The following is a 12,889-nucleotide window of genomic DNA, read 5'->3' as shown; positions in this document are numbered from 1 at the left end:
CGGTGTCGCTCTCAGGACCCGCTAATCTCAAACCTTCCCCGGTTCCCACATGCTCCAAAATATTTGCTCTCACACCTTTATCCTCAAAACTAAATATAACTCTAACCCCTCATTAATAACCCCAAACATTATCCCTGACCAAAAAATACTTTAGAAGACCTGAAATATTAAACTGCTGATTCTCTTTGCGCATGCGCTGTCTCAAAAAAACCCTCAAAGTGGCGGCAACCAGCGGAAGAGAGGAAAGTCTCGCGAAAATTTGCAGATTTGACCAAAATGCCAACACACAGCTGTTTCCGGGTCAGGAGGAGGTTCTGGAGAACAGGACGGAAGGTGGAATGATCGCTGTGGAGCTTCTAAGAGCTCACCGATTGATAGAGCTATCGATTGCTTAGCTAACCGCGGCGGGTGAATGATTCACTGACAACCGCAGACGGACAGCCCAGCCGCCGGTCACATGAAGAGGGTCTGACCGAACGCAGAGGATGGCGGAGCGGGGTCAGCCGTCGGGAGATTTGCCTCCGCAGTCAGCTGCAGAGGTCTCACAAAGTTCTGGGACGAGCAGACAGAACTCCTCGGATGAAAATGGACATGTTGTTGAGAGTCCGGACGACGAGACTCTGTCCCCGACCTCGGTGATTTACTTCAAGGAAGCTCTGAACTCGTCCAACGTGAAGTTTGGGAAGGCAGCGCCCGTTTCACCAGCACCGCTTCGACAGTATGACTTCAGGATCGAAAGAATCGACTCAAAGCGAAGAAGTGAGTTCTTAAAAACTTTATTTTAGCTTCAGAGTGGAGCTGTAGGTAGCATGAGCTCCTCTGTTGTGACCCGACGTCACCTCACTTCCCTAAACAAACATGAGACGTTGCTAAAATTGGAACTGAGTCACAGGCGGATAAATCACGTCCTTTATGATGATTAAGTGACTCTCAAAGATGCACAGTTGAAGACATTTTCCTCTAGCATTTTCAAAAATGTTCGATTCAAATGGAAAGAATAACATATTATTAATGTGTTATTAATAATATGAACCACCTCTTGATTCAGTTTTAATCATTTTTTTTAGTCAGGGTTGCCAGATCTGACGGTTTCAATCCCAAACACAACGTAAAACCCGCCCACCTCCAAACAGCCGGCCCAATTGACTACATTTCTTGTTATACTTTATTGTATTCCACAGTTGGGTTGTAGCTAGTTACATTTACTTGAGTAACCCTTTTTAAAAAACAAAACTGTACTTTAAGTGTACTTTAGGAGTATTTTTATAGTGCTGTACTTTTTACTTGAGTAATTTTATTATGAAGTATTGTTACCTTACTTGAGTAAAATTTTGGATTTTCTACCACTGAATGAAAAACACGTTTTAACCAAAAATTCACCAGACACAGACACACACCTGCAGTGTTTGTTAAAGTTTCATAAGTTTTTTATTTGTAATAACTGATTTGGAAAAATGTTCTTTTGCCTGACTTTGTCATTTCATGTTACTGATATGAATTATTATCATTTTTGTCATTAAAATACCAACATTTCCACTTTACTTTATATTTTTGTCAGTCTGACGATGTAATTTTTAAATATTAAATGATTGATAATTATCATTATTATATTATTATTACTCAGTACTTGAGTAGACTTTTTTAACTTGAGTAATTTCTTGAACGGCTACTTTTTACTTTTACTTGAGTAAAAATGTGTTGAAGTTGTGCTACTCCTACTAGAGTACAATTTTTGGGTTCTCTACTCACCTGTGTTGTATTCTGATCAGAACCAGGTCCACTTGACTCTGTAAAGGTCTTAACTCTCTGAACACAATGAGTTTTCTGTGGCTCTATGTCCATTTTAAATCATAATGTTATTTAGTAGTTTTACAATACTACTCAACTGAGAAAATGCCCAAAAGTCGGAAATTTTTGTAACTCAGAAATTTCCTTCTTTTTTTCTCAAAAATTTCTGAAGTTAATCCCAACATTTCTGAGTTTTTTCAAGTAAATTTTTGACTTCTTAAACTCAGAAAATTAATTGTTTTTTAATAGATTTCTGAGATTGATCTAAAAATTTCGGATATTTTTTCTTTAGAAACGTCAGCGCTGACATTAGCATTAGCGTCTGTGTTACATGTTTAGCATTCAGATGCTATTTTAGGCTTGAATAGCTTCTCTGATAGGCTAACTCCTATTAGCACAACTTGAAAACAGCACTAGTGTTTTCCTGTGTCTCATCAGATTGTTTTAACACCCTGTGGGCCAAGAGAAGCAGTTTTGTCGTCCATTGCTGCTGTTTGCAGATGTTGCTTGTACATCAGATTTACGAGCGCAGCAGAAATACAGAGGTTGTGTACAGGACCATCAATAAAAAAAATGTTAACATGTCAAAATCTATTTAAATAGTTAATCAAGATTAAAGCGTTAAAGTCTTGTCCCTGCTCAAGATACATTTAGTCAGACATCTGATCTCAAAAGCAGACTTTTGGGGGTCGGTATCATTTGTTTTGATTGAGGTTTTTTTTTTTCAGCAACACTTGGAGCTCAAAACTGTTTTTCTTTTCTAGAAGATTTCTGAGATCAATATCAAAATTTTTGAATGTTTGATTGCAAATATTTGACTTCAATCTGAGCAATTTCAAACTTTTTTTAAAAGAAATTTTCTGAGATTAATCTAAAATATTGTCAGTTTTTTCTAGCAAATTCTTTGACTTTTCTAGGTCAGATATGTCCAAAGTTATTTTTAGAAAATTTCTGCAATAAATCTCAAAATTTCAGTTTTTCAAGCATTTCTAATTTTTTTTTTACTTTTGAAGCACAGAAATTTCCACGTTTTTTTTTCTAGAAAACCTTTTCATCTCTAAGTTTCAGATTATTTTTTGGGGGGCAGGTATCTACTCTTTTTTTTTTTTTTTCTATCTACAGATGCCTCAATACGCTGTCATACATCATACAACGTGTATTACCAGAATCGGTTATGAAATGTAATTCGTTGTATACTAATGAACCCTGCTGCTCTCCGCTGCAGCCGGTTCTGTAATTGCGTTGCCACGACGACAGGCGGCTGTTAATGCTCAGCTGAATCATTAGCATTGCTTTGTTGCTCCAGAGACCCCCGTCTCCCTTGCTCTCCTCTCTTTCTTTACGCATGCACCATCTGCTCACATGACGAGCGTGTCGCCGTGCCCAGCACCGCTGTCGGCCATCTTGGTCGACACCCACCTACTGGAGTCACTGCGGTGCACAGGCAGCCCAATCAGAGGCGGCCGGTGCTGAGCTGACTGGCAGAGGGGCTGGGATTTTTTTGTTTGTTTGTTTTGTAATGGTGTGTTTTTTTTTCACCACACTGTGCTCTGTTGCATTTTAAACGGCCGGTCTGCACAGAAGGGAGAATCAGAGGCTGAAGAGGAGGAGGAGAAGGAGGAAGAGCGGAGGCCCCTCTCCAGACAGCAGCTTATTTCATCCAGTTGTATCGAAGAGGAGGGGAGGATGCAGACCTAAAGAGGAAGAGGAGCAGCTCTCCCCCCCGACACCTGCCTCTTCATCGCCTCCTCTCTTTTTCTCGGTCTTCATCCTCTCTGGAGCAAAGGCCGTTTTCCTTTCTCCTTTTCTCCTTTTCTCCTCGCCGCTGCCTTGTTTTTTGGCCCGGCGATCGCTGAGTCATCATGTCAGACCTGACGCCTCAGAGCGAGACCCCGACCCCCACCACAGACAAGATCACCCAGGCCGCACGGGAGACCATCTATCTCTGCAACTTTCGCGTCTCCGTCGACGGCGAGTGGCTCTGCCTGCGCGAGCTCAACGACATCTCGCTCACGCCGGACCCCGAGCTGGACCACGAAGGTAACGAGGCGGACGGGCTCCTGCTGATTACTCCCCCAGCCCTCCGCCAGGGCGTGGCGTTTTCACAAAGAGCGGAGACGCTGCGTGTTTGAGCTGTGTCATCAAGGGCTTCCTGAGCGTTACACAGCAGGATGACGCCACCAGGAAGTGCTGCCATCGTTGTCCAGAATAAAAACAAAGCAGGACCAACTTCCTCTGGGCAGACCATTTTAAATGCAGATCTTTTGGCAAAACATGACACCAAACGTTATAAATACCAAATTATCATCAACAGGTCAATCATTTAGGGCTAAAATGATTAATTGTGATTAATCAATTATTTGAAATAACTGTCAACTAATTTAGTAATTGATTAACTGTTAACTAGAGTATATGTACTCACAAAAAGACAATTTTCTGAAAAAACAACACACTCCCAGCAATAGTAAAGCCAAGACTGCATAAAAATGTAAATCCATTTAGCATTTAAGATAAAAAAACTAAACTTTTGTCTATAGATATGTTGTACACAGAACTTGTGTCAGATTTAGCTGCGCCTGGTTCAAATCCTGTAAAGAAATTGCACCTTTTGCTAAACAATTATTAATCAATTAATCAAAATTAGTCATCAGCTCAGCCCTGCGATGTATTGATAATAAGTGAAGCAGAAGGACTGAGCGTTCCTCATGTTGATGTTATTTTTTAAGCTTCAGCTGCATCCTTTGCTACCAGTGATCAAACATTCCCCAGAATAATGATGTTATTGCATTTTAGGTAATACATTTTTTATTTTCTTATTTTAAAAATGGAATTTAAAATGTTTATTTGCATCTTCTAATGTATTTCTAATATTGTGTAAAAAGGCTTAAGAGGTTAAATGAAAAATCTGCAGAATGGTGGAGCGACACCAACAATTGATGCTTTTGCATTTTAACAGGGATAGTTCAGTGCATTTTAAGCACAGCTGTTCACATTGGTGTTATAATTCAACCTAAGTGACCAGATCTGTGTCACCTGATTTTAAACATGTGACCGTGTCTCAGAATGAGCTGTCAGCAGATCGTCTCATGTTTCTGTAAAACCACCAATAAATTTTATTAACTGAACTTTGTTACGCAGAAACGGGCAGTTCAGATTCAACACGGCTACACTTTAGATTTATTTATGAAACTCTTACACACTCAAATATAGCCCAGCAGAGATAATGTGAACAAATTATAGCAGTGTGTATAATTTATTGGTTCTTAGTCAGGGCCGGGACTTTAAAAATTAAATATTTTAACACAATTAATCCCATTGGAACCTTTGTATTTGCCTGTTTCTAGTACATCCATAAATCTGATGCACAAGCGACATCTATAAACAGCAATGGACGAATTTCTTGCATTTTTTTGTGGTAATTGTTTTTTTTTCTCTTGAATTCTTGTTTGTAAGCTGCTTTATTAACTGAGACAGAGTAAATCTGGACATATACCACTGGGTTTTCCTACATCCTGGATGTTAATATCAGTGTGCTTTCATGATTTAGTCCAAAGTAAATGTAATGACGTAAACAGTTTATAAATCTGTAATAACACAAACAATTGTGACATGACTGAACAACAATAAACGGCACTACAAGTATTTCACTGTGAAGTGCTGATATGAATAATTGATTCAAAACGGGTCAAACTAGATGGAGCAATACTGAGAAAAACAGTTGAAATATAATAAAATTACTTTAAAACAGAAATGTATGTGGTCAAATTGAAAAGAGAGTTCCAGTTTTCTCAGAATTCTGACTTTTTCCCGCTAAATTCAGAATTGTTTTCTTTGAATTCTCACTTTTTTTGTCAACTCTGACATATTTTCTCAGATTTCAGACTAATGCCAGAATTCTATTTTCTCATAATTCTGACATTAATCTCAGAATTCTAACGTTAATCTCAGAATTCTGACTTTTTTCCTCTAAATTCTGAATGTTTTTCTCAGAATTCTGACTTTTCTTTCTCAATTCTGCCTATTATTTTTTCTTTCTCCATTTCAGATCCCAAAGACCCGATTGCCATTGAAAGGCTCAACTTGATGAACATGGCCAAGCTGAGCATCAAGGGCCTGATCGAGTCGGCGCTCAACCTCGGACGCACGCTGGACTCCGACTACGCGCCGCTCCAGCAGTTCTTTGTCGTCATGGAGCACTGCCTTAAACACGGACTAAAAAGTAGGTATTGTCGTCATAACCATGTAAAGGGAAGCTAAAGGCTGAATGAACTGACGCTGTGAGTCGGTCACCAGGTAAGAAGACGTTCCTGGGGCAGAACAAGTCGTTCTGGGGGCCCCTGGAGCTGGTGGAGAAGCTGACCCCTGAGGCCGGAGAGATCACTGCCAGCGTGAAAGACCTGCCTGGGTTAAGGTGAGTCTGTTTGCTGGTTCCAGTCAGACGCTGATGAACCGAAGCATGAAACCCAACGTCTGTGTGTCTGACCGCAGAACTCCGTTGGGAAGAGGCCGGGCCTGGCTGCGCCTGGCCCTGATGCAGAAGAAGCTCTCAGACTACATGAAGACCATCATCAACAGGAAGGACCTGCTCAGGTGGGGTCATGTTGTCAGGAAATGGATCCTTCAATCAAGCTTTGTTTTCCACTCAGAGCAGTCTGGCTGGCTTGTGATCGTTTTAGGTCGTCTTGATTGGTTTTCCTCTAAGTTTTTGTTTTTCTCAATTGATGACCTTCAGAAAAGAAAAAAAACATTTTGACTTTAATCTCAGAATTCAGACTTGTTTCTCAATTCTGACTTTTTTTCTGAATTTTGAATTTAAACTCTGAATTCTGATTTATTTTCTCAGAATTCTGAATTTTTTTCTCAAGATTTCTGACATTTTTTAAATAATAATTCAGACTGATCTCAGGATTGTAACTTTCTTTCTTTGTGCTTTTTTTAAATCTTCACAATTCTGATTCACAATTCTGATTTTTTTTTTTTCAAAATACCGACTTTTCTCAGAATATTTCTTTCTCAGAATTCTGAGAAAATAATTTGTTCTCAGAATTCTGACTTTAATCTCAGAATGAGAATTGTTTAAATTATTTATGCAAAACACAAATCTACTCTAATCTAATTTGGGAAACATTTTGTGTGTCTAAAGTGCGTCTTTACAAATCAGATAACAAAAGAAGAACGTATTATGTGAACATTTTCATATATTAATTACATAATTGACACACCTGAAAATCTTTGGCTATTTACTTGGATTTATTTGATATAAATTGACACAGAATCTACATTTTAAATTTTTCCAGTGTCCCTAATCTTTTCTTTGAAGACTTGATGACAGTAGTTTTGTTTTTATTCTGTGGAGTTTCTTACAATGTTTGCATGAGAAATATCTTTTTCTAAAATCGCCTCTTGTTTGTGCCTTGCAGTGAGTTTTACGAGCCAAACGCCCTGATGATGGAGGAGGAGGGCGCCGTCATCGCCGGGCTGCTCGTCGGCCTGAACGTCATCGACGCCAATCTGTGCATGAAGGGGGAGGACTTGGACTCGCAGGTCGATTAGCCTCCGCTTCACCTTACAGCTGCTGAAACTCATAAAAGATTAGAGTAGAATGACACAAACCAAACTTAAGAAACCAAAATTACTTTACTTTACACACATCACCGTCTGTTGTCAGTTCTTTACATTGAAATGTCCCACAGTGAAGCTTCAGTAACTCAAAACCGCTGAAGAATCTGATGTCACTTTTCTAATCTGACACCCTGTTGACTCGGAGGGACGCAGTTTCACTTCAGATTTCTAAAGAAATATTTTTAAACAGTGAAGTGAAACCTCTGAGTACAAACCTCTTTCTAATTTGGGGCTGCTACAGTATTTACATAAACTTTCACGCTTCCTTATTTCGCCCTGTTCCTAATTTTGCTACGAGTGCAACGGCACATCACCCAGGGCGCCATTACAGCGGGGTTCCTGCAGCTTACACACATGTCCAGTGAATGTGTGGCTAGTATTGCTGTATTGCTGCTTGTATACAACTGGAGATGTTTGTATTTTATTTGGTAAAATAAAATCTTACTAAGTATATTTGGTCCAGTTTCTAGTGCAAATATCTTAATACAGTTAAAATAAGACAAAATTAATTCAAAGGTAACTTTTCAGCAAAATATAAGAGCTTGTTTTAAGTAAACAATTCCTTAATATTCATGAAAAATGTTCTTTTTTATCTGATTGTTCCACAATCAGATGATTTGACTTGTAAAATGTCTGTTTATAAGTGAAATAATCTGCGATCTGAACTAATAGTTTTTCATCAACATTAGGGAATTATTGGCTTAAAACAAGCTCCTATATCTTGCTTAAATGTTCCTTATAAGTTAGTTTTGTCTTATTTTAACGGTGCTTAGATATTTGCTCTAGAAATTAGACCAAAAATATTTGGTACGATTTTGTGTTTTTTGCAATATACTGCGTGAAATAACATTTAAAGGTTCCTCTTTCTAAAGAATTGGGTTGCCATTCAATAATTTCCTGGATTGACCAGTTTAATGAGAGATTATTTAAAGCACAGTTGGAGATCTATGACTCCTTTATTATATTTGTGGAACACAAAAAAATTAGGTAACACTTTATTTGACACTTATTACTGATTAAACTTTAAAAATTGTGTAGCTTTATGTTATTAAAGCTAAACTTTAATCAGTAATACTTTTATAACAAATTAATGTCAGATCATGATTTCTTGGTTAATGTCAAGTTGTCATAACGAAGACATTTTGAATAATGTCAACTTTGTAATAAAAGTGTCATAATTTACCGAATGACACTTTATGACAACAGTCATAAATATTCATGAAGACTTACTCATGTTTATGACAGGTGTTATGTCATGTTTATGACGGTGTCATAACCTGTCAAATAAAGTTTTACCAAAAATTATTTTCAGTGCTTTTTTCCAGGCTTGGGGCTTTTCTGATTAAATGCATAGATTTTAGCTTGTTAAATTATTTTTTTTTTTACATACAAATGTCTTGAGCCGGAACCTTTGTATTTGCATGTTTCTGGTACGCCCATAAATCTGACGACACAGCTGTTTCTATCCAGCTGTTCCAGTTTCTATTTTTTTATTTCAAAGATTTAAAGTCACAATGTTGCTTTTCCAAGCTAATTTAATTTTATTTATAAAGTACTTTTGGAAATATACAGAAGATCAAAGTGCTATACAGAAAAAAAACATTTAAAAAAATAAAATATAGAAAAAAACATAAAACGTTGAGGCTGCCAATATAACAAGAAACCTTTGAAACAGGAGAGAAACTGTTGTTAGGATGTGTTCTTTGCTTTTTTGACTTTGGAAACTGAACCTTTCTTTCTTTTTGCACCACACGTCCAGGTCGTCGTCATCGACTTTTCCATGTACCTGAAAGATGGAGGACACAGCAGCAAGAGTGCAGAGGGGTGAGTGTCGCTACCTGACCTATGACCTTCAGGTTTTCGGTAGATTAGAGAAAACTGACAATAAATTCAAACTTGGTTGTTTTCATTTATTAACATTATCTGGTGTGGGAATAGTTCAAATCTGTTATCGAAAACAAAAAAAGTCGCAATGAAATAAAACTAAACTATAATAAAAAACCTAAAATTATTATAACCCTCTTCATGGTGATTATAAGTAAACTTCTGACCTTTCCTGGAAATTTTAATGACCGTAACCGGAACAATGATTGCTGATACATTTTAACCATTGTTGATGTTTTAAAGGGATAGTGGAGAATTTTTAAAACGGGGTTCTGATGTGAGCTTAATAGCAATCAATATCTAATCGGAAGTTGCTACTTTCTTAGCATCTTCACATTGATTAAATCGCTGTTTTTACCTCCTTCCAGTGACGGTCAGATCACTGCGATCCTCGATCAGAAGAATTACGTTGAAGAGCTGAACAGACACTTGAGGTTAGCCCGGATAAACTGATCGCGTTGCTCTTTTCCCTATTAGGCTTCACGGCTCACACCACTCTGTTTCCTGATTGTTTCTATTTACAGTGCATCGGTAAATAACCTCCAGGCCAAAGTAGACGCCCTGGAAAAGTCCAACACGAAGCTAACGGAAGAGGTGAAAGTTCAGCCTTACTGTTTCAGCTGCAGAGTGAAAAAAAATCTTTTTTTTAAAAATGTAACAGTTTGTTGTGTCTGTGTGTCTTCGCAGCTGGCAGTGGCAAACAACAGGATCATCACTTTACAAGAGGATGTGGAGAGAGTAAAGGAAGAGAGCTCATTTCAGCAGGAGTCCAGGAAGGTGAACACATTTATTCCTCGTAAATAATAATTATTAGTAGCTCTGATCCACCAATCAGTCGATCAATTTTCTCTGATCATTTCTCACCCATCATCAGTAAATCAATTCCGTAAAAACTGCTCAAACTTTTTCTCAGGTTTTAATAGGAATCAGGGCAATAGTGCAAGATCACCAGAGTTGGGGAAAATAAATAAATTCCTGTTTTCCCCAGGCGTCGTCAGCGGACGGACAGGTGCTGGGTGAAACCCGGAAGCAGCTCAGAGAGGAAACTCAGCTTCGACTGGTGCGTTTCTTTTGCTTTTAAACTTTCACCCTTTCTGTTGCTGTTAGAACAGTAAAAATATTTCAAATACATCATTCACATCTGACACTTCCGGGAACGTTGTAGCTGACAGCCATCTTGGTAGGTATCCGTAACTAATTGTCGTCACAGTTGCTATGACAACAGTAAACAAGCCACAAGCTTAGAACCACCTCTCACCTCGTTCCTGTATAATTTATAAACAGTATAAGTAGTTTACAGCTGTTACTCGATATTATATTTCAGTACTCTATTCCCCTTTGTGTAATACTAAGATAAATGTCAGGGATATTTACTGTAGCACTTACTGCAGAACTAGCAAAGTTAGCTTTACTAACGTAGCTTTTATCTAAGCTAAGATGGACATCTAGCCTACATGTTTACTACATGTACTTACTCTGCCAGAACCTTGTTATTCATATAAAGAGCTCATACATCCTTTACAAATCCACAAATCCATTTAAACTGTGATTGTATGTGGTCATGGATTTCAGGCGAAGCTCCTCCTCCATGTTTTCTTCCTGTTCACTAGTGAACTATGTCGTCGGAAGCAGCTTGTCCGCATCGTCTGACATGTTTTTATTCTCCATCTTATACGGATCGGTCCCAACAGCAGCCATTTTGTTGATTTTTCTCTTGCACATTGGTCAAGAGTGTGTGTATACTTTCTTTTTGTTGCTCTGCACTGTACTTGCCTACCAAGACGGCGCTGGTCACTTCCAGTTCAGACTTGTGGGAACTGTGTATAAAGTTTTGGGTGAGTCCGGTTTGTGCGTCTGACGTTGAAGCCGATCTGCAGGACGTGGAGCGGGAGCTGGAGGTGCAGATCGGGATGAAGCAGGAGATGGAGCTGTCCATGAAGATGCTGGAGAAGGACATCTGTGAGAAGCAGGACGCTCTGGTGGAGCTCCGGCAGCAGCTGGAAGACCTTCGTGCCATCAACCAACAGCTCAGCCACAAGTCACAGGTCAGGCTGCGTCCGGAAAAATCTGCGTGAACATTTATTTTTATACAGTGAGAGGAACAGAGGGGGACTCCAGTCATTAAAGGTGACCTATTATGCTTCCTTGAAGAGGGTAGGGTCGGTCTAAGGGCGTTACAAAACGTTTAAAACTTTTTCGAGATTAGTGTATCTCAATCTCCTTTCAGAATGAGCTGTTTTAGGGCCTCTGTCGCTTTAAATCCAAACAAGTTGCTGCTGGCCACGCCCCCCAACTCAATGTTTACACTCCCAAAAAAAACGTCTGATTAGCAATTATACAAACGTACATCTCAGCTTGTTTAATACTCTGTTCAATGGCAGAGTATTTCACTTATAACAAGACATTTTTACCATCTTATAAGTGAAATAATCCACCAACTGAACTAGAACTTTTTCACCAATATTAAGGAAATATTGACTTAAAAATAGTTTCTATATGTTGCTGTAAAGTTACTTGTAAGTTTGTTTTGTTTGTATTAAGATATTTGCACTACAAACTAGACTGAAAATACTTTGTAAGATTTTGTGTTGCTACTTCATAGGAGCAACATTTTCTAAATGTTCAGAATAATCGTTTACGTTCCCACACCATGTGACTGTCGGATCTTCCTCAGAGCGCAGATTTGAGCTCGAAACAGAAAAGTGAAGCCATCGCTCGGCTGGAGGAGAAAATCAGCCAGATGTCTGGCACCGTGAACCAGCTGGAGAACAGGTGAGAACACCTGGACGTTTACCACAGGATGCGTTCCTCCTCTGAATCTTCCACCTACTCAAACCTCTCGCTTCCTTCTCTCTCCATTTCCATTTTATTTTTTTTATCCATTTCTTTCTCCCTTCACTTCCTAACTCAGCGATAAAGACTTGGTGAAGCAGGCCAGAACCCTGAGCGCCGCAGCAGGGAAGCTGCTGCAGCAGCAGTAGCAGCTCTCTCAGAAACATGCGTCCAAAAATGCAACCCTGCCTAATATAGACATAACCAAACTAGGATGTTACCTTTTCTGTACGACGCTCGTTTGTTGTTGATGATTTAAAACCCCACATCTTCCCTGCAGTGGCTCTCCGGCTTTCATTATTGCGCCCTCAGCAGACGTGTTTGCAGCGTCCGACTTCTTCACAGCTCTGCGTTAACCGTTTATTTTTTGGCAAGTGAACGCCGCCGTGTTTCAAAGAGCTGATGGACTGATGGAGGATGAGTGTGTCAGCAGACCCGGATATTTGCTTGGTTGTAGTTTTATTCCAAAGAACTCTGATGTTCTTGGATTATTATTTTTTCTTCTTTTTGGCGGAAACAGAGGGAGAAACTGATGTTTTTCTGATATCTGACAGGTTTTGCTTTCATTCAGTGAGCTGCATGCAAGGGTCAAGGGTCAACATGACAATAGAAAAAGAGCAAAATGAATTAATTTTGAACTGTGTGTGAACATAACATTGCTGTAAACTGTAGTAACCACTAGGGAAATAAAAGATTGAACAAAACGCAGCCTGCTTCTTCCTCTCTGTTTTCAGGCTTTAGTTCTCCTCTTCCCGTCTCTCTG

The 12,889-nt window shown here is 39.0% G+C and overlaps 2 protein-coding genes across 5 annotated transcripts in view; one reads left to right on the top strand and one right to left on the bottom strand.

The window, feature by feature from the left end:
• The first annotated feature begins 232 nt into the window (after nucleotides 1-232).
• The window catches only part of rufy3 (RUN and FYVE domain containing 3), a 16,502-nt gene continuing 3,845 nt past the window's right edge, over nucleotides 233-12,889 (top strand). The window contains exons 1-13 of one of the 4 annotated variants that reach the window (XM_028032954.1): nucleotides 241-759; nucleotides 5,834-6,007; nucleotides 6,082-6,199; nucleotides 6,277-6,378; nucleotides 7,209-7,332; nucleotides 9,170-9,234; nucleotides 9,663-9,728; nucleotides 9,819-9,888; nucleotides 9,982-10,071; nucleotides 10,283-10,354; nucleotides 11,172-11,339; nucleotides 11,969-12,066; nucleotides 12,206-12,834. In XM_028032954.1, the coding sequence (XP_027888755.1) occupies nucleotides 486-759; nucleotides 5,834-6,007; nucleotides 6,082-6,199; nucleotides 6,277-6,378; nucleotides 7,209-7,332; nucleotides 9,170-9,234; nucleotides 9,663-9,728; nucleotides 9,819-9,888; nucleotides 9,982-10,071; nucleotides 10,283-10,354; nucleotides 11,172-11,339; nucleotides 11,969-12,066; nucleotides 12,206-12,275 (1,491 nt within the window). In that variant the 5' untranslated portion in view covers nucleotides 241-485 and the 3' untranslated portion in view covers nucleotides 12,276-12,834. Of the gene's footprint in view, nucleotides 760-3,158; nucleotides 3,829-5,833; nucleotides 6,008-6,081; nucleotides 6,200-6,276; nucleotides 6,379-7,208; nucleotides 7,333-9,169; nucleotides 9,235-9,662; nucleotides 9,729-9,818; nucleotides 9,889-9,981; nucleotides 10,072-10,282; nucleotides 10,355-11,171; nucleotides 11,340-11,968; nucleotides 12,067-12,205; nucleotides 12,835-12,889 lie in introns of those variants that run through there. The other 3 variants (XM_028032955.1, XM_028032952.1, XM_028032953.1) reach the window with 3 other exon arrangements.
• grsf1 (G-rich RNA sequence binding factor 1) overlaps nucleotides 11,237-12,889 on the bottom strand; it is a 17,882-nt gene continuing 16,229 nt past the window's right edge. Inside the window, exon 10 of the mRNA XM_028032972.1 lies at nucleotides 11,237-11,361. The gene's annotated coding sequence lies outside the window, so the exon portion shown is untranslated. The remainder of the gene's footprint in view (nucleotides 11,362-12,889) is intronic.

The sequence above is a fragment of the Xiphophorus couchianus genome, chromosome 12 (genome assembly GCF_001444195.1).
Source record: "Xiphophorus couchianus chromosome 12, X_couchianus-1.0, whole genome shotgun sequence".
NCBI classification, from domain to species: Eukaryota; Metazoa; Chordata; class Actinopteri; order Cyprinodontiformes; family Poeciliidae; genus Xiphophorus; species Xiphophorus couchianus.
Note: the sequence above shows the minus strand (reverse complement) of the source record. Positions and strands in the feature narration are given on the sequence as shown.